The sequence below is a fragment of the Chiloscyllium plagiosum genome, unplaced genomic scaffold (assembly GCF_037043375.1).
Source record: "Chiloscyllium plagiosum isolate Xiang-an unplaced genomic scaffold, Cpla_swu_hap1 HiC_scaffold_7, whole genome shotgun sequence".
In the NCBI taxonomy this organism is placed as follows: Eukaryota; Metazoa; Chordata; class Chondrichthyes; order Orectolobiformes; family Hemiscylliidae; genus Chiloscyllium; species Chiloscyllium plagiosum.
This window is the reverse complement of record NW_028270145.1, coordinates 20,419,404-20,439,272: the sequence shown is the minus strand read 5'-3', so window position 1 is coordinate 20,439,272 and position 19,869 is coordinate 20,419,404. Positions and strand designations below refer to the sequence as shown.

At 40.1% G+C, this 19,869-nt stretch overlaps 1 protein-coding gene across 3 annotated transcripts in view; it reads left to right on the top strand.

The window, feature by feature from the left end:
* ift54 (intraflagellar transport 54) overlaps positions 1 to 19,869 on the top strand; it is a 174,724-nt gene that overhangs the window by 45,075 nt on the left and 109,780 nt on the right. For all 3 annotated transcript variants that reach the window (XM_043693120.2, XM_043693118.2, XM_043693119.2), the window contains exons 3-6: positions 1,474 to 1,635; positions 3,719 to 3,868; positions 8,686 to 9,102; positions 19,021 to 19,104. In XM_043693120.2, coding sequence (XP_043549055.1) covers positions 1,474 to 1,635; positions 3,719 to 3,868; positions 8,686 to 9,102; positions 19,021 to 19,104 — 813 coding nt within the window. The remainder of the gene's footprint in view (positions 1 to 1,473; positions 1,636 to 3,718; positions 3,869 to 8,685; positions 9,103 to 19,020; positions 19,105 to 19,869) is intronic.

Genomic DNA, 19,869 nt, shown 5'->3' with positions numbered 1-19,869 from the left:
GGAAAGAGAGAGGGCGGGAGGTCAGTCATTTGGAGATGGTGTCCGGACTCCCATCGATGTCCAGGACTGTTCTCGGCAGCATTTCAGTAAGCCAGGTTTGTTTTTAATCTTTGTAAACAAAAGACACGATCAGTGTTGGAATTACGTCTTTGATGTAATGTTTCTATCAGGACCTCAAGATAATCCACTATTTGGATAATTGAGGTTCCTCCGTATATCTGTTTACTTATGGTGAGATAGTTGTTATTTTTAATTTATAGTAGCATCTGACAGTATTGGAAAAGTTTAATGGAAACAATATTTACTTTGGACATTTAACTCCAAAAATGGAAAATTAATTTCCATTGTTGTTTCTAGCAGTTTCCCAAAGTGGCTCAAACCTCCTTTGCCTGTGGGAACTGATGATGTGGAGGTGCTGGTGTTGGGTTGGGATGGACAAGATCAGGAGTCACACTATGCCAAGTTATAGTCCAACAAGTGTTTTTTGAAATCACAAGCTTTTGGGGCGCTGTTCCTTCAACAGGTGAAGTTGACGCTTCACCTGATGAAGCGAAGGCGCTCTGAAAGCTTGCGATCTCAAACAAACATGTTGGACTATAACCTGGTGTTGTGTCACTTCTGACTTTGTGGGAACTGAAAGAGCTAGAACCTTCTCTAACACTGGGCGTACCTCCTATTTTTGTTATGTTATTGTAATGGCTAATACCATGTCCAAGGCTAAAATACAGCCCATAATTTCAGTTCTTTTGTCTTGCACTTTGTGGTTATTGTTCCTTTGATCTTTCCTCCTTTGTTCCTTCAGAGCTTCTGATATCCTAACTCGTACACTTTTCTGTTCTTTAACATTATTGATCTTGAAATTACACTTATTTTAAAATGTTTCTTCTTCTTTTGTTCCCTCTTTAAGTTGTACAATTTTGATTCCTTTTTTCTCTTTAAACCTGGACTTTAGGTTTGGTTTTGGTCCTTAAGTTAAGCTTTGAATTAAAAATTCCATATATTCGAGAATTTTTTGCTTCCAGACAGTTACTAATTTAACCTAAATGCAATCTTGACTTAGTGATACCATGACTTTGAATAGATTGTGCACAAAGATTTGAGCATACAATTTAGGCTGATATTTCAGTCCAGTAATGAAGAAGTATGCTTAATAGGAGGAATACTTTTACACAAAACATTAAATTGAGCTTAATCACTTTGTTTGAGAAGACTCACTAAAAGAAAAGCACAATATGAAAAGAAGTGTGTTTTCTTTGCATCCTAGCTTTCATTTATCTCTCACTAATGCCATCAAAAAATGATTTATTTATTTTAGTTGCTGTGTGAAAATTGTTAGTGTGAAATTTTACATGCTGTAAAAGGCACTACATAAATGCAAAGTAGTTATTTTAATGTGCAGGGTACAGATAATATAAATTAGAAATCATCATTTCGGATTGCTAGCTAACTTATTTTCCTCTATTTTCTTGTCAGGATAAGGATGCAAAAATCGCATTCCTGCAGAAGGCTATTGATGTCGTGATGATGGTTTCTGGTGATTCTTTGTCTGTGAAACCTGCCCGTGTAGTGGCTGGTCATGAACCTGAGAAAACAAATGAACTCTTGCAAACTATTGCAAAATGTTGCCTTAATAAGGTAAATTATCTTTGGGAGGAAACAAACTGAGTATGTGAAAGAACCAAAAATTGGATAGGTATGCACTCATATTTTAGGTACTCAGCAAGATGGGAAGGGTTATCTGTGTCTGTGAGGAGAACAGTGTAGAACTCCAGAAAGATAAAATCAAGATTAGTCGCAGAGCAGTTCCAGTGCAGAGAAGTGTGAAATGAGCATTTTGTGAGGAAGAATATTGAAAGACAATATAAAATGGGGGTACAATTCCAAGGGGGTGGCAAGAGCAGATGGAGCTGTAATTGTGCCCAGATCATTGAAGGTGGCAGGACAGGTAGAGATAGCATGAAGTAAAGCGTATAGTGTCCTCAGCTTTATTAATAAGGATTGAGAGTACAAAAGCAAGGTGGTGATGTGAACTTGTAAAAGACACTTGTTAGATCTCAGCTGGAATATTGTGTATATTATAGAAAGAATGTGAACATGTTGGAGAATGTGCAAAAGTGATTTACAAGAATGGTTGCAGAGATGAGGATCTTCATCCATTAGGATAGTTTGAAATTGGGAGTGCTCTTCTTGATGAGAAGGTGGCCAAGAGGAGATTTTCAAACTCATAAAGCATGCTAGATAGAATTTGGTAAGGAGAAGCTGTTCCCTTAAAAGGAGCAAAAACAAGAGGGCATAGATTTAAAGTGATTGGAAAAGAAACTAAAGTGAAGTGAGGAGAATGTTTTTCACTAAGCAGATAGGGCATGGGATGCACTGCCTGGTAGTATGGTGGAGGTAGATTTGATTGAGGCATTCAAGAGGGCATTGGATGATTATTTGAATAAAAATAGTGTGCAAGATTATAAGCAAAGAGCAAGAGATTGGTGCGCGATAATGATGCTCATTTCTTGAGCCGGAGCAGGCAAAATGGGCCATCTGGTCTCCTTCCACATTGTAACATTTCTGTGATTCAGTCTGGAAAGGTCAGGTGCATGAGAGCAGGTGAAGCGGACATAATGCATGCAGTAATATGACCTCCTTTGCCAGTCTGCACGGAATCACTCTGCCTTTCTTTCTATTACCTCAAGATCCATTTGGATGAAATGTGGTCTCTAGCCTTTCTCAGGCAATTCTATGAGGACTGAGCTGTGAATTGCAGTTCCTGACTTGCAGATTCTGAATTACTTTGGAGTTGGCGTTTAAATTTGGTGCCTGTGGTGTGAACATTGCAAAGTCCTGGCAGCAGTGAACACTTGTACTTCTCTTGCCCTATGATTCTATGAGATAGGTGCTAACGAGATTGATAACACAAATAATGAGGCAAAAAGAGGAAGATTGTGTGAAAAAAATGGGACATGGTGGACCAAGTGATTAAGTTGGTTTTTCTCACCATGGATGTTGCTAGATCTGCTGATTATTTCCTGCATTCGTATTTAGTTCTCAATTTGCTTACTACATCTTGGTGGTTTCTTAAAGAATTAATAGTGTCACATTTGATGTAACTGCTCCAATTTGTTTTTGGAATTTGTAGTGAAATAATACTTTAGCAAGATGCCAGTTATGTTCAACACCTTTGGCCTTGCCTGTACCACTGCCTTGGTGGGGAGAGAAAACACATTGGCAAAATACATTGGACATGCATTTCCAATGGAATGTAAACACGTTGCCATCAAGAAATGTTTCCTCTCCAAGCTTGTAAATTTTTAGTATATTGTTCACAGTAAATCACTGGCCGTTAGCGGGCGGCACAGTGGCACAGTATTTAGCACTGCTGCCTCACAAGCGCCAGAGACCCCGGGTTCAATTCCCGCCTCAGGCAACTGTCTGTGTGGAGTTTGCACATTCTCCCCGTGTCTGCGTGGGTTTCCTCCGGGTACTCCAGTTTCCTCCCACAGTGCAAAAATGTGCAGGTTAGGTGAATTGCCCATAGTATTAGGTGAAGGGGTAAACGTAGGGGAATGGGTCTGGGTGGGTTGCCCTTCGGAGGGTCGGTGTGGACTTGTTGGGCCGAAGGGCCTGTTTCACACTGTAAGTAATCTAATCTAATCTGTGCAGTTAGTTTTGCATAGTGAAGCAGAATTAAGAGAAATATTGATGCATTTAATTTTCTGATCTCCAGTTTTCCAGTGATGAATCTGTGAGGAAGGTCCTTGCTGGTGAAAAGGTAGATCTTAAATCAAAAGCACTATCCAGTTCCAAATCACAGGGCAAAGAAAACAGAGAAAAAAAAGATGATGAGCGAAAGAGGCAGAAGGACAAAGAACAAGAGGTAACCTGTTGAATGTGCAGTTTTTCACAATAACCCATAGACAGTATACAGCATTAATTAAATTTTTGCTTCCACCTAATATCTACTTTATAGAAGAGATTATTTGTGTAGCTTATTTATTTGAGCCAAAAGTGAAATTGATTTGGGATAGTTTGATTTCAATGGGCCTCAAACAGAGCAAAAATCCATGCCTTTTAATGCGGGTCTGTTTATGCACATTATCTGAATTGTTCAAAGTGTTACTAGTTCTGTCTTTTTTTAAAACATCTTGATGTTTAAACTGACTTTTATATCCTAAGTTTGCTTTTGCCTCCTGCTTCATAGCTCTCTGTAAATAATGAATTTTATTTAATCTCGCACTGGATATTGCCAATCAACCATATTACTTGTTTTTTCGCTCAACTCAGCGTTCATCACGTCTTCAATGCTGCTTGATAGATGAAGGATTTTATTATATCTTGGAGGATATGGAGAATGGTTTACAAAGAAGAATATAAGTAACGGATTGGAGTTTTTCCCATCTTCATGTTTCTGTCAGGAATCTTGTAAAAATAAGGGATTTCCACACTGAGAGTGCATATAAACTGAAAATCATGGTTAGTGCACCGGAGATGATTTGGGCCACCACGCCCATTTTCACCTCTTCTCGTCCACTGAAGCTATCCACTTTAATGCTATTTCTGTGCCTATTCCCTATTTGCATTGCATCATTGCCAAAATACTTGCGTAGTTTCCTTTCCAATGTAAAATTTCTATCTCAAAGCCACAAACTCCAGAGATAAAATGTTTTTTAAAACTTTGTCTTACATTCTTAATTCCATTCTTGATCCTATATTGTCAATCCTGTAATCAGTGGAAAGATTCTTCATTATTAGCAGTTTCTTCCTTTGTATTAAGACCATAGAATATAGGAGCAGATTTAGGCCTATTAGCCTATTGAGTCTGCTCTGTCATTCAATCATTGCTGATGTGTTTCTCAACACCATTCTCCTGCCTTCTCCCCAGAAGAAACTGAGCCTCCACAACCCACTGCAGCAATACATTCCACAGATTCACCACCCTCATGCTGAAGGAATTTCTCCTCATCTCAGTTCTAAAGTCTTGTTTCTTCTCTATGAGGCTGTGCCCTCAGGGCTTGTCTCCTTGTGGAAACATCATCTCCAAGTCCACCCTATCTAGACCTCTCAGTATTCTGCACGTTTCAACAAAATCCCCCCTCATCTTTCTAAACTCCATTGAGTACAGAGCCTGAGTCCTCAACATCTCTTCTTATGACAAGTCCTTCATTTCTGGGATCATTCTTGTGAATCTACTCTAGATCCCTTCCAAAGTAAGCACATCCTTTCTTACGGGGCCTAAAACTGCTCACAATATTCCAAATGCAGTTTTACCAGAGCCTTATACAGCCTCAGCAGTACATTCCTGGATCCATTGCTCATGGATTCCAGCTCTCTTGAAATTCATTGCATTTTACCTTCCGAACTGCCAACTGAAACTGCATGTTAACCTTAAGAGAATCCTGAATCATGAACTAGGTTTCCTAACACCATTTGTGCTTCAGATTTCCAAAGCCTTTCTCCATTTAGAAAGTAGTCTACCGCTGTGTTCTTCCTACCAAAGTGCATAACGTCACACTTATTCCACCTTATATTCCATTTGCCACTTCTTTGCACATCCTCATAGCCTATCCAAGTCCTTCTGTAGCCTTCCGGCTTTTTCATCACTGTCTGACCTCCACCTATCTTTTGTCACCTGCAAACGTAGCAATAGTATCCTCAGTTCCTTTGTCTAGATTATTAATGTATAATGTGAATGGGTGTGGTATCAACATTAACCCTTGCGGAACTCCACCACTCACTGGCTGCCATCCTGAAAAGGAGCCCCTTATCCCCATTCTGTTTTCTGTCAGTCAGGAAATCCTCGATCTGTGCTAGTACCTTGTTCCTAATACCTTGGGCTCTCACTTAGGAGCTTCCTGTATAGCACCTTTTAAAGGCTTTCTGGAAATCCAAATGGATCACATTCACTGACTCTACTTTGAGGACATAATGAGTAAGTTACACAAAGAATTCTGACAGATTTTTCAGACATGACCACTGCTTGATGAAGCTGTGCTGACTCAGCCCTATTTTACAATGCACCTCCAAGTGTTCCTATGGGCTGTACCACAAGCTGCTCCAAAAAACCATCTCTTAGACATTCCATGAATTCCTATTGTTTACTCTGTACCCCTTTCTGCATCTTACTTTCTGCATAAAAAACAACATTTTCCTAGCTACCATCAGTTTCAAGGAAGAGTCACCAGACCCAAAATGTTAACTTTGATTTCTCTTCACAGATGCTGCGAAACCTGCTGAGCTTTTCCAACAATCTCTGTTTTTGTTTCTGATTTACAGCATCTGCAGTTATTTCAGTTTTTATTCAATGAACTTGCAGTTTTCCTGTAGTTCACTCTTTCTTTTGTGCTGGACCCCTGATCCTGGGCTTCATTTCCTCCTGGAAAAAACATCTTACAAACCATGAACCAAAAAATTACCTCTTCCCCAAATTTCTATGCTACCGTCAGATTACTCAAATTGTATAATTACTTTGGCTGCATAACACTGCAAATGTGACCTCTCCTTCCTGACCATGTGCAGTTCAAATGAGTTTCTGCTGCAAACTTTTCATCGTTTTTGATATCCTTTCAATAGATATTTTGAATCAACTTGTCAGATGCACACTTCTGGAACAGGTAGGACTTGAACCCAGGCCTTCAAGGCTAAAGGTAGAGGCACTACCATTACCCAGCAATACCCTTAATATCCTTCCTGTATTTAAATGCTTGAAATAGTTTGCAGAATTCTAATTACTACTTTAATTTTCAACTTGAAATGGGTTGATTTTAGCAGTCAGCTACTTGATTGTTTTACAAAGAAAGACACAAGTTCAAAGAAACTATTGGATACAGGTATACTGTTGGTAAAGGATGCTTGGAGCTTCAAAATGCAAAGAAAAAAGGAAAATAGTATGTTATAATTTTGTTTTTTTAAATTGTATTTTTTAAAGATATCTGTTGTTGTCTAATATGGCCTGAAAGAATGCCTGAGACATTTTGGAATGGGTAACAAGTGATAGATATATTAATTAAGGATTAATTTAGTATGATTTTGTTGCATAAATGGGGAGAACAGGTAATTATGGGTTTTGAGTTTTATGGAATGTGATTAATGGAAATAAAGCTTTCACTGGCAGTGTGGACATTGTTATACACTAGAAAGTAACTGTATTTTAACAATGTCCACTTGGGAGGGAAGTCCACTAGCCTAGATATGACTTCAGACACAGAGTAATCTGTTTTGACTCTTAATAGCTCTCTGAAATGGCTCAGCAAACCACTCTGTTCAAGGAAAATTAGAGACTGTTGTCAGCACCGTTCACATCCCATGAAATAATACATTTTTAGAAAAGGTTTTCACCATCAAACCTCAATCTTCCACCTTCCTTTCTTTTTCTCTTTCAATTTTTTCTGTGTTTGTTACATGTGGCCTCCACAATGTTGGTTGATCACTCCTTCATATCATCTATAATTTTTGGACTTGGCCAACGTATTTACTACTGTATACCCTTCTTGCCACTAACTCACCCCATTTATCTGAACTGGGGACTGGTGGTTGGGTCAAATAACTTTTTACCTCTATTCTTGTAAATATTGTGCCATTTAAGATCTAGTTCAGTTCATCGTGCTTTTCCAAAATGTACTGTTTCACATGTTTCTGTGTTGGGTTACATCTGTTGTCTAGTTGTTAACCTACTGAAATCATTCTACTGTCTATTTGATGTTTTGCAGTTTGCAATGCTGCAAGTTGTATAAAAGCAAAATACCGTGATTATGGACATCTGGAAGAAACACTGAAAATGCTGGAGAAACTCAGCAAGTCTAACAGCATCATAGAGAAACAGTAAATTTTTTGAGTCTGATATGGCTCTTATTCAGAAATTGAAAGCTCTCATTCTGAAGAAGAGTCACATTGTGCTTGAAATGTTAATTCTCTTTCTCTCTTTATAGGTCTGTTGAGTTTCTCCAGCATTTTCTGTCTTTAATTACCCTATTGTGCATTTTGCAAATAAGAAATTAACTTTATTAACAGATTCTCAACAGTACCATTTGCATAAAGCTTTTATTTTGTTGTTTCTGGGCGTTCCATGTGATGATGTAATGTTCATGTTGTTTTCTTCCTGCATTACCTCCAGTTGTGTCATCTTATAGGTGTTGCATGTTTCTTTTTCTCACTGCATAGAAAGAAAGCAGAATTTTGCCTGTAACTACCAAGGTAGCAAACCCCTTGTCATCTACGACTTTAAATAGTTTTAAATAGCTGTGGTGAAATTTAATGAATTCTTGTCAGGACCATTTTTATTTTTCTGTTCAAAAACTGTGGACTGAAATGAGAAAGAATAGTTGATAAAAACAGGAAATTACTAAGGTGGCTGTATAACTTCTCAGCAAGTAATTTGGTACTTATTGTGAACTCTGTTTTTGTGAGTGTGGATTTTAGTAAACCAGTAATATTTGGTATTGACCAAGTGTCCTGCTTTGAGATTTGTTCTGGAACTTTTCCTCGTTGAAGTAGAGTATTGCATTCTGGTTGAAAATTTAAAGATTTCATTAAAACAGTTTTATGTATTGATTAAGTTAGTTGCAAATTGAGTAAAAAATAGCCTGTGGACAACTGCAGTTTCTAAACAACCACAATCTTTTAATCTTTGGGTTTCTATGTATTATATTTCAACCACCTTTGCATTTATGAACTTTTTTTTCCAATCTTTGTTTGAAGGAAAGGGATGAGAATGCAATTAAGCACATCGGTGGAGATCGAAAAGAAAAGGAACAAGGGAAACCAATGGACAAAGAAAGGGACCGACACAAAGATGGTGATAGACGAGAAAAAGTAAAGGATCAGGAAAAGGATCGAGCAAGAACAAAAGAGAGAGATCAGGAAATCCAAAAGAATCGAGGGGATGGAGAAAAGGTAGAAAAGGACAAGAATCGAGAAGGAGAAAAAATGGAAAAAGACAAGATTAGAGGAGATGGAGAAAAGGACAAAGAACGAAGCAAAGAAAGGGAAAGAAATAGAGAAAAAGTGAGAGAAAAACGACAGCGAGACAAGGACCGTGAGCATTTGAAAGACCATAGTAGAGATCAGGAAGTGGAAAGGGAAAGAGCCAAAGAACAGGAAAAAACTGAGAGAAAGGTAATTATAAGTTGCATGACTTTGTTTTTGTTATTGGAATATGTTAATATGTTTACAGTACAACATACAATTACATTTTTAGCAGATGTTTTGCAGATGTTAAAAGAATGTGTGCAGAAAAGTACAAAACAACTTAATGTGGTATTTGGCATTCTGCAAAGGAATTAAGTTCCAATAATGCCAACTCATTAGGGATGGGCAATGAATGCTGTCTTTCCCAGCAACACCCACATATCATGAATGACTATTATAAAAATCATTTCCGCTGAAGCATTTCTGACAATTATTGGTTGTGTTAATGAGCTTGCAAGTCATGCTGTTATTCCCAGAACTGAATGCCGTATTTAACGTGTTTAGCCTGGAAGTTTTAGACAGTAAAGTTGTGAAGTTGTTTTAACCATTCTATTATTGTAAATTTAATAAGTCTTTGCTAAAATGACCTCACTATGATGGAGTACATTTAAATTTGCAAACTGCTTTAAAGAAATAACTATCAAATAGGTTTAGAACATAGAACGTAGAAAAGTACAGCACAGAACAGGCCCTCCTGCCCATTATATTGTGCTGAGGATTATTCCTTACGTACGCACCCCTCAATTCACTGCTGTCCATTTGCATGTCAAGTAGTCGCTTACATGTCCCTAATGACTCCGTTTCCACCACCACCATTCCATGCATTCACAACTCTCTGTGTAAAGAACCTACCTCCTGAAGTCTCCTCGATATCTTCCTCCTAACACCTTTAAAACTATGACCACACGTGCCAGTCAATCCTGCCCTGAGGAAAAGTCTCTGGCTATTGACTGTATCTATGCCTCTCATTATCTTGTATCTCTTGAACAGGTCACCTCTCTTCTCTCTGGAGTCCGAACTTAGTCAACCTCTCTTCGTAAGACAAGCCTTCCCGTCCAGGCAGCATCCTGGTAAACCTTCTTTGCACCCTCTCCAAAGCCTCTGTATATTTCCGATTATAGAACCACCTGAACTGGACACAATATTCCAGGTGTGGTCTCACCAGGGACTTGTAGGTCTGCAGCAAAACCTCGAGGCTCTTAAATTTGATCTCCTTTTAAAGAAATCCAAAACACCATATGCTTTCTTAATAATCCTATCCACTTGGGTGGCAGCTTTGAGGGATCTATGCATTTACAGTCATAGAGTCATAGAGACATACAGCACAGAAACAGACCTTTTGGTCCAAACCGTCCCTGCTGATCAGATATCCCAACCCAATCTAGTACCACCTGCCATCACCTTATCCCTCCAAACCCTTCCTGTTCATATACCCATTAAAATGCCTTTTAAATGTTGCAATTGTACTAGCCTACACCACTTCATCTGGCAGCTCATTCCATACACTTATCACCCTCTGCATGAAAAAGCTGCCCCTTAGGTCTCTTTTATATCTTTCCCCTCTAACCCTAAACCTTTGCCCTCTAGTTCTGGACTCCCCCACCCCAGGGAAAAGACTTTGTCTATTTATCCTATCCATGCCCCTCATGATTTTGTAAACCGCAATAAGGTCACCCCTCAGCCTCCGATGCTCCAGGGAAAGCAGCCCCAGCCTGTTCAGCCTCTCCCCATAGCTCAAATCTTCCAACCCTGACAACATTCTTGTAAATCTTGTCTGAATCCTTTCAAGTTTCACAACATCTTTCCAATAGGAAGGAGACCAGAATCACACGCAATATTCCAACAGTGGCATAACCAATGTCCTGTACAGCCGCAACATGACCTCCCAACTCCTGTACTCAATACTTTGATCAGTAAAGGAAAGCAAACCAAATGCCGCCTTCACTATTCTATCTACCTGCAACTCCACTTTCAAGGAGCTATGAACCTGCACTCCAAGGTCTGTTTGTTCAGCAATACTCCCTAGGACCTTACCATTAAGTGTATAAGTCCTGCTAAGATTTGCTTTCCCAAAATGCAGCACCTCACATTTATCTAAATTAAACTCCATCTGCCACTTCTCAGCCCATTGGCCCGTCTGATCAATATCCCGTTGTAATCTGAGGTAACCTTCTTTGTTGTCCACTACACCTCCAATTTTGGTGTCATCTGCAAACTTACTAACTATACCTGTTATGTTCACATCCAAATCATTTATATCAATGATGAAAAGAAGTGGACCCAGCACCGATCCTTATATCACTCCACTGGTCACAGGCCTCCACCACCACCCACTGTCTTCTACCTTTGAGCCAGTTCTGTATCCAAATGGCTAGTTCTCCCTGTATTCCGTGAGATCTAACCTTGCTCGCCAGTCCCCAATGGGGAACCTTGTCGAACGCCTTACTGAAGTTCATATAGATCACATCTACCGCTCTGCCCTCATCAATCCTCTGTGTTACTTCTTCAAAAAAAACTCAATCAAGTTTGTGAGACATGATTTCCCACGCACAAAGCCGTGTTGACTATCCCTAATCAGTCCTTGTGCACACTTAAATGTTCTTGTGCACAATTAAATTCCTCTCCACCTAAACCTTTAACACTATGGCAGTCCCAGTCTATGTTTGCAAAGTTATAATCCCCTACCGTAACCACCCTATTATTCTTACAGATAACTGAGATCTCCTTACAAATTTGTTTCTCAATTTCCCTCTGACTATTAGAGGGTCTATAATACAATCCCAATAAGGTGATCATCCCTTTCTCATTTCTCAGTTCCACCCAAATAACCTCCCTGGATGTTTTGTCGGGAATATCCTCCCTCAGTAAAATTGTAATGCTATCCCTTATCAAAAATGCCCCCCCTCCTCTCTTGCCTCCCTTTCTGTCCTTCCTGTAGCATGTGTATCCTGGAATGTTAAGCTGCTATCCTGTCCATCCCTGAGCCATGTTTCTGTGATTGCTATGATGTCCCAGTCCCATGTTCCTAACCATGCCCTCAGTTCATCTGCCTTCCCTCTTAGGCCTCTTGAAATAAATGCAGTTTAATTTATCAGTCCTACCTTGTTCTCTGCTTTGTCCCTGCCTGCCCTGACTGCTTGACTCGCTTCTGTTCTCAAATGGATCTCTTTTTTCACTATCTCCCTGGGTGCCTCCCCCCAATCTTACTAGTTTTAATCCTCCCGTTCAGCTGTAGCAAATCTCCCTGCCAGTATATTAGTCCCCTTCCAATTTAGGTGCAATCCGTCCTTGTTGTACAGGTCACTTCTACCCCAAAAGAGATTCCAATCATCCTCAAATGTGAATCCTTCTCCCATACACCAGCTCCTCAGCCATGCATTCATCTGCTCAATTCTCCTATTCCTGCCCTCACTAGCTCGTAGCATCGGGAGTAATTCAGATATTATTATTCTCTACCACCTCCTTTTCAAATTCCTGCCTAACTCTGTAATCTCCCTTCAGAATCTCAACCTTTTCCCTTCCTATGTCGTTGGTTCCAATGTGTACATTGACCTCCTGCTGGCCCCTCTCCCCCTTTAGAACATACTGCATCCTCTCTGAGTCATCCTTGATCCTGGCACCAAGGAAGCAACACATTATTCTGAAGTTTTGCTGCTGGCCACAGAAACGTCTGTTTCTAGCTCGGACTAGAGAGTCCCCTAACACAATTGATCTCTTGGAACCCGATGTACCCCTCGTTGCATTAGAGCCAGTCTCAGTACCAGAAACTTGGCTGTTCGTACCACGTTTCCCTGAGACTCTGTCACCCCCTACCTTTTCCAAAACCGCATACTTATTTGAAATGGGAATAGCCACAGAAGACTCCTGCACCAACTGCCTACCTCACTTGCCTTTCCTGGAGTTAAATCATCTATGTGATTGTATCTGCGACTTTTCCCCCTTCTTATAACTGCCATCCATCACATCCGCTTGCTCTTGTAAATTCCTCATTGCCTCTAACTGTCTCTCCAACCGATCCATTCGATCTGATAGGATTCGGAACCAACGGTATTTATTGCAGATATGATCCTCGGCAACCCGTAAACGCTCCCTAAACTGTCACATCCGATAAGAAGAGCATATCACTCTACTAAAGGCCAGCTTTGCTCCTTCACAATCTGCAGACCCAGAAAATAGAACAGTCTTATTCCTCTACAAGACACTGCTCCAGGTTAAATTAATAGTTATGGCTTATATTTTAAGTTTAATCAAGAGACAAATCTCAATAAAAAATATAATAAAGAAAGAACCCCGTCTACCCACTACTGCAGACTTACTGTAAGGCCACACTTAAATATTCACCTCTGTTTCTGGTTTCTGTGCTGTGACCTCTCCCAAACAGGTTTCTCCAAGATTAGTTGTGAATTTCACTGTTTGTTAATTTTCCCAGATGCACTTCTATGTCCAGCGATACATGAATTCAAACAGCAAAGGCAATAACTGTGCAGGTTCACTGCTCTGTCAGTTGTCTCTCTCTCTCTCTCTCTCTCTCTCTCTCTCTCTCTCTCTCTCCTGCACTGACCTCACCATGTGCTTCCTTTGTCTCTTTCTCTCCCTTTTAAAACTGCTGTTGTTTTGACTTTTTTTTCTCAAAGTTCCAAAACAATGCAACAGCATAGAAAACAGTAATTGCTGCTCCTGGAATTCTAGGAAATCACCTCCACCGCCTAAAATACCTCAAAAAAGGAGCAGCAGTTATAGCCAGAAACTTTTCCAGTCTTCCATCTTGGATTACCCACAATCCAGATCCCTGTGTTCCTCCACACTGCCAAGAATCCTATTTTTAATCCTATATTCAGCATTCAAGTTTGACCTTCCAAAATGCATCACTTCACATTTATCCAGGTTGAACTCCATCTGCCATTTCTCAGCCCAGCTCTACATCCTGTCTATGTCGCTCTGCAGCTTACAATAGCCCTCGATACTATCAATAGTACTTCCAACTTTTGTGTCATCAGCAAATTTACTAACCCACCTGTCAACCTTCTCATCCAAGTCATCTATAAAAACTACAAAGAGCAGAGGCCCAAGAACAGAGCCTTGTGGGACACCACTCACCACTGACCTCCAGGCAGAATACTTTCCATCTATAGCCACTCTCTGCCTTCTATCAGCCGATCAATTCTGAATCCAGACAGCCAAATCTCCCTGTATCACATACCTCTTGACTTTATGAATGAGCCTACTGTGGGGACTTATCAAATGCCTTGCTGAAGTCCATTTCCATCACATCCACTGCTCGACCTTTGTCGACCTGTCTCATCACCTCCTCAAAGGACTCAATAAGATTTGTGAAGCATGACCTGCCTCTCACTAAGCTGTGCTGACTGCCTTTACTCACGCTATGCTTTTCCATATATCCTTCAGAATTCTTTTCAAAACCTTGCTGACCACAGATTTAAGACTGACTGGTCTGTAATTGCCAGGAATTTCCCTATTCTCCATCTTGAAAAGTAAACAACATTTACCTTCCTCTAGTCATCTGGTATGATTCCTGTGGAGAGTGAGAAGCAAAGATCTTCACCAGCAGCTTAGCAACCTCCTTTCTCACTTCCGTGGGCACTTATCAATCTTAATGTATGCAAAAAATTTCGAGTACATCAACTTCATCAATCTTGATCTGTTCAAGCCTGTTTTCCTGCTCCTCAAAGTTCTCATTCACAACAAGGTCCATTTTCTTAGTGAAAACCGAAGCAAAAAACTCATTTAGGGCTTCCCTTATCTGCTCAGACACCACACACAAGTTCCCTATGCTATCCCTGACTGGCCGTACCTTCTCCCTGATGGTTCTCTTATTCCTCACTTAGTGTAAAATGCCTTTGGGTTCTCCCTAATCCTTCCTGCCAAACTTTTTTCATGCCCCTTCCTGGCTCTTCTCAGTCCATTTCTGAGCTCCTTTCTAGCAAACCTATAATCCTGTAAAGCTGTGCTAGACCTTTGTTTCCTCCACCTTACATAAGCTGCCTTCTTCCCCTTGATGAGAAGCTCCTCTGTTCTCATTATTCAAGGCTCCTTAATCTTACCCCTTCTTGCCTGTCTCAGGGAAACAAATTTGTGCATCACTCGCAATAACTGCTCTATAAACATTCTCCACATGTTTGTTGTGCCCTTTCTGTGGAACAATTGCTCCCAATCTGTAATTTCTAACTCCTGTCTGATAGCGTCATAATTTCCTTTTCCCCAATTAAATATCTTCCCGTGGTAACTGCTTCTTTCCCTATCCATGACTATGGTAAACGTGAGGCAGTTATGGTCTCTGTCGCCAAAGTGTTCTGACACCTGTCCTGGCTCATTGCCAAGCACCAAATCCAAAATGGCCTCTCCCCTCGTTGGCCTGTCTGCATACTGAGTAAGGAAACCCTCCTGAACACACCTCACAAAAACAGCTCTATCCAAAACATCTGCACTAAGGAGGTTCCAGTCAACATTGAGAAAGTTGAAGTCATCCATAACAACAAACCTGCTACATCTGCATTTTTCCAAAATCTGCCTGCCTATGAGTTCTTCGATCTCCCTACTGCTATTAAAGGGTCTGTAGAAAACCCCAATGAGGTGGCTGCACCTTTGCTGTTCCTAACTTCCACTCATACCTTCCTCAACAACCTTTGTTTCTGTAGTTGTGATGCACTCTCTGATTAGCAATGCTTCACCCTCTCCTCTTTTTCCACTTTCCCTGTTCTTTTTGAATGTTCTAAACAATAGAATATTTAGCAACCATTCCTGCCCCTGTGAAACCCACGTTTCCATTATGGCCACATCATCATATTCCCAAGTACTGATCCATTCTAAGTTCACGCTGTTATGTCTGACACTCCTTGTGTTAAAGCAGACACACTTTAACTGATCCCTTTATTTCATCACATGAAAAACCTTCCCGATAGATTCACTACATCTTGTCAATGCCCCATCTGCAACTACCCCCCTCTCAGATGTGTAGCTCTGGTTCCCATCCCCCTGCCAAACTAGTTTAAACCCTCCTGAACTACATGAGCAAATCTCCCACCCAGGACATTTGAGCCCCTCCAGTTCAGGTGCAAGCTGTCCTTCGTGACAGGTCCCACCTTTCCCAGAAGGCATCCCAATGGTCTAAGTATCTGAAGCCCTCCCTCCTGTACCACGTGTTAAGCTGCACTTGCTGACTGTTCCTCACTTCACTATCTTGTGGCACTGGTAGCAAACCTGGGATCACTACTCTACTCATCCTGCTCTTCAGCTTCCAACCTAGCTCTCTGCATTCACTTTTCAGATCCTCAATCCCTTTCCTGGTTGTATAATTGGTGCCAATATGTAGCACAGTTTCTGGCTGCTCCCCCTCCCCCTTCAGAATCCTGTAAACCTGATCAGCTTCATCCCAGACCCAAGCATCAGGGAGCCAACATACCTTCCGGGAGTCCCATTCCTGACTACAGATCTCCTGTCAATGCATCTAACTATTGAGTCCCCTACCACTAGTACTTTTCTATTCTTTCCCCCTCCCTTCTGAGCCAATTAAAAACTTCCTGGCAGCCCTCTCCTCTCTCAGCCGCTGAGAGAGCGGCTGAGTTCAAAATGGAGGCCCAACTCTCGAGTTAAGTCCCTTTCTAACTGGGAAAAATTGACCTTCAGGCAGCCCTTGTTTCTTTTCGCCCTCTCTCTTCGACGCTCTGTTCAAAATGGAGGTTTATTGAGTATGAATCGTCTACCCAATTTGCTGAATATTTCAGAGAAAATGACATCCCAAATTAATCGCTAAGTCATGTGATGTAGTTCACCTCAACTTTCAGAGGTCTTTGTTGTATTGAATTGTGTGCTCCTTTAGCAGTTTTGGAAGTGGGTATCAAGAAAAATGCATGAATGTGAATAAGTATCTAGGCAAAGGGAAGAAAGTAAAACATTGTTGTCAGGTAAAAGGAAGGGTTGCACTAGGTGGAACATCATTGTGCAGGGTATTCTAAATCCCCTTCAATCTCAATATGGATTGTTAGTTTCTCTCAATACTAAAAAGGAACTGACAATAATCAGGATTGTTGCTAAGATTTTTTCAACTGGCATTAGAAACGGTTTGCTGGACCGATTAGTGATAATTGAAGTTCATTGGGAGCAGATAAACATTCATTATGGACAGTAAAATAAATCAAAGATCTGTGGAGATTCTGAAACAGAACTTGCTGTGACAGCAGTGGCTTGGAGAAAAGAGGACAGAGTTAGTCTGGTGATGACTCTTCAGAATAGAATTCAGCAGCAATCTCTATTTTTGTTTCATTGTGGACATGGGAGAATGCATTTGTGAAAGTTTAAAGAAGCCTAAAATGTGTTTAGCTGATTCATTGCTCCCCATAATTGTCGTCATTTTGAATTCTCCACCCAAAGGTATGTCCAATTCATAGTGCCATAAATTCGAGCAAGGCCAACGAGGCAGGTCCTGAATCTAACACAACCAGAACAGGGATTACAGCCTGTTCTATTGGTACAAGTCTGATCCACACTAGTCATTCAGTCAATTGTTACCCCCTCTACTACTTAAAAAGGACAACACTGAACAGATGTTTTGGAATATCGGACAACACTGAACAGATGTTTTGGAATATCACCCAGATTCATCTCCAGATTACTATCTTGCCTTAGATTTGTTGCCATTCCTGCACTGTCACTGAGTCAAAAATCTTGAAACTTTCCTCCTAATAGCATTGTGGATGTTATACACTCCCATGCATTGCAGCAGTTCAAGGAGGCAGGTCACCATTGCCGCCTTAAATTTATTTGCTCACAGTAAACTTCAATTGCCACTAATCAGTCCAGAAAATGATCTGTAATACCCTTTAACTGTATCTTGTTTGGTATTAAGTGAGAAATTCACTATGCATCATGGAGCCTGAAGGGGATTTAGAATACCCTGCTTGATGATTTTCTTCTTAATGCAACTTTTTTTAACCTGGCAACAATGTTTACTTCAGTAAAATGCTGGCTTAGCCAGCAACACCCACATCCCATGAGCAATTTTTAAAGGTACAAAATGGAATATAGTAAATAATGAACCCAAATAATTATTTTAAATGTCACAAAGCAGTGATATTGTAAGCTGCAGGTACAAAAGAAATACAAGCATTTCTGTTATGCTTTCCACGACTCCAAACCCCTCAAAGCACTTTATAGCCATTTAAGTTCTATTTGAAGTGTAGTCACAGATGAAATGTAGAAAATCAGGCAGCTAATTTGCACTCAGTAAACCTGCTCAAGCAGCAATATGATAATTATCGAATGATTTGTTTTGTTGTGTTGTTGATTGAGGGATAATTGTTAACCAGGGTAGTGGGGCCATGAAGTCTGCTCTTATTCAAAGTGGTACTGTGGGATCTTTTAAATACATACAAATTGAGGCAGATATGGTGTCGCGATTTAACCTCTCATTCAAAAGGTAGCATATCCAGAATGCAATGCTGACTTAGTACTGAAATGGAGTGCTAATTTTGAATTTTTGTGCTGAAGTCCTAGAGTTGGGTGAAAATCCAAAAATGTCTGTTTTGGAACCAAAAATAACTGAGCCACAGCTAACATTGGAGTAAGCCTATAGCAGAAATCACAAAGTTTTTTTCACATGAAGTAACAATAACTAGAACACGTTGCCAGGAAAGGTGGTTGAGGCCAGAAAAATGGATTGATGCAAGAAAATGCAAGATACTGTAATGGAAAGGTATTTAACCAGGTGCTGGTACCTTAGAAGCATGAGAGAAAATAGACTGAAGAACTTAGAATTAGCTTTATTGTCACATGTATTCACGTGAGTCCAGTGAAAAGTTTGCAAATCACCACTTACTGCGCCATCTTAGGTACAACAGTACCTAGGTACAGATTCTTCAGTAAAAATTCTTAAGAAAAACATTGTGTAATGACATTGATTATTGTTTTTGTTTGAAATTTTAAAAAAAATGTTCTTGGGAATGCTGCTTGTGAGGCTGATATTTATTGTTCATCCATGATTTTCCTTGATAAGATGTTTGCATACAACTACGGTTGTGATAACCTTAGTGCTGCTTTTTATATCTGTAGCCTAAAGTTGCAGCTGAGGAAAAACCCTATAAGCAGCCTCCAGAGGTGATGAAGAAAGACAACAAAGTTGATGTCGACCAAGAGGTACGTAATTTGTGCTTAACATGGGAGAAAATGTTTTGTGTGCCTAACAACTATTATCACAGATGAATATACGCTTTGAGCTAGCTCTACCTATAAGAAAATCTTGTGGTGTTTCCAAAAAATGCAGTTAGGGAGTTGAACCAGGCAAAAATGATTTACCGTTATTCTCAAAATGAAAATATGACTACAATATACGTATATCATTTTACACAGCACAACAAAAGAAATAGATTTTTAATTGCTATTTTTATATGGACTTGCTCTACACATACTCTATCTCGCTGACTGTTTTGGACTATAGGTGGCACCAATGTATTCCAAATTCCAATGGCAAAAGCATAGTAAAACCATGTGTTTGCTCTAACACCAGAGCAAACATAAATAGCTTCGAGGTTTCTGTTCCGTTTACTCAGCATCTGATTGAGATTTCTTGCAGATATGTTGCAGTTCAAAACTAAAAGCTGGAGAATGCAGCTTTTAATGCCTATTGAGGATGTATTCAGTTATAGGAGGAATGTCTGTTCCCAGAAATTGTTCTGATGTGTCTGGGGCCAATGATACTTATCTGGCTCTTGCTTCTTTGCTTAAAGAGAGTCTGCAGTTTCCCAGATATTTTTTTCTGAATTGGGTGTAAGTTTTCTCCTTAATTGTAATGTAACTGTCAGGCAGTAATTAATTAGGGACAGGTGAATGTCATATAAAATTTCATATTACTTGAACTGTTTGAACATAGAACAGTACAGCACAGTACAGGCCCTTCGGTCC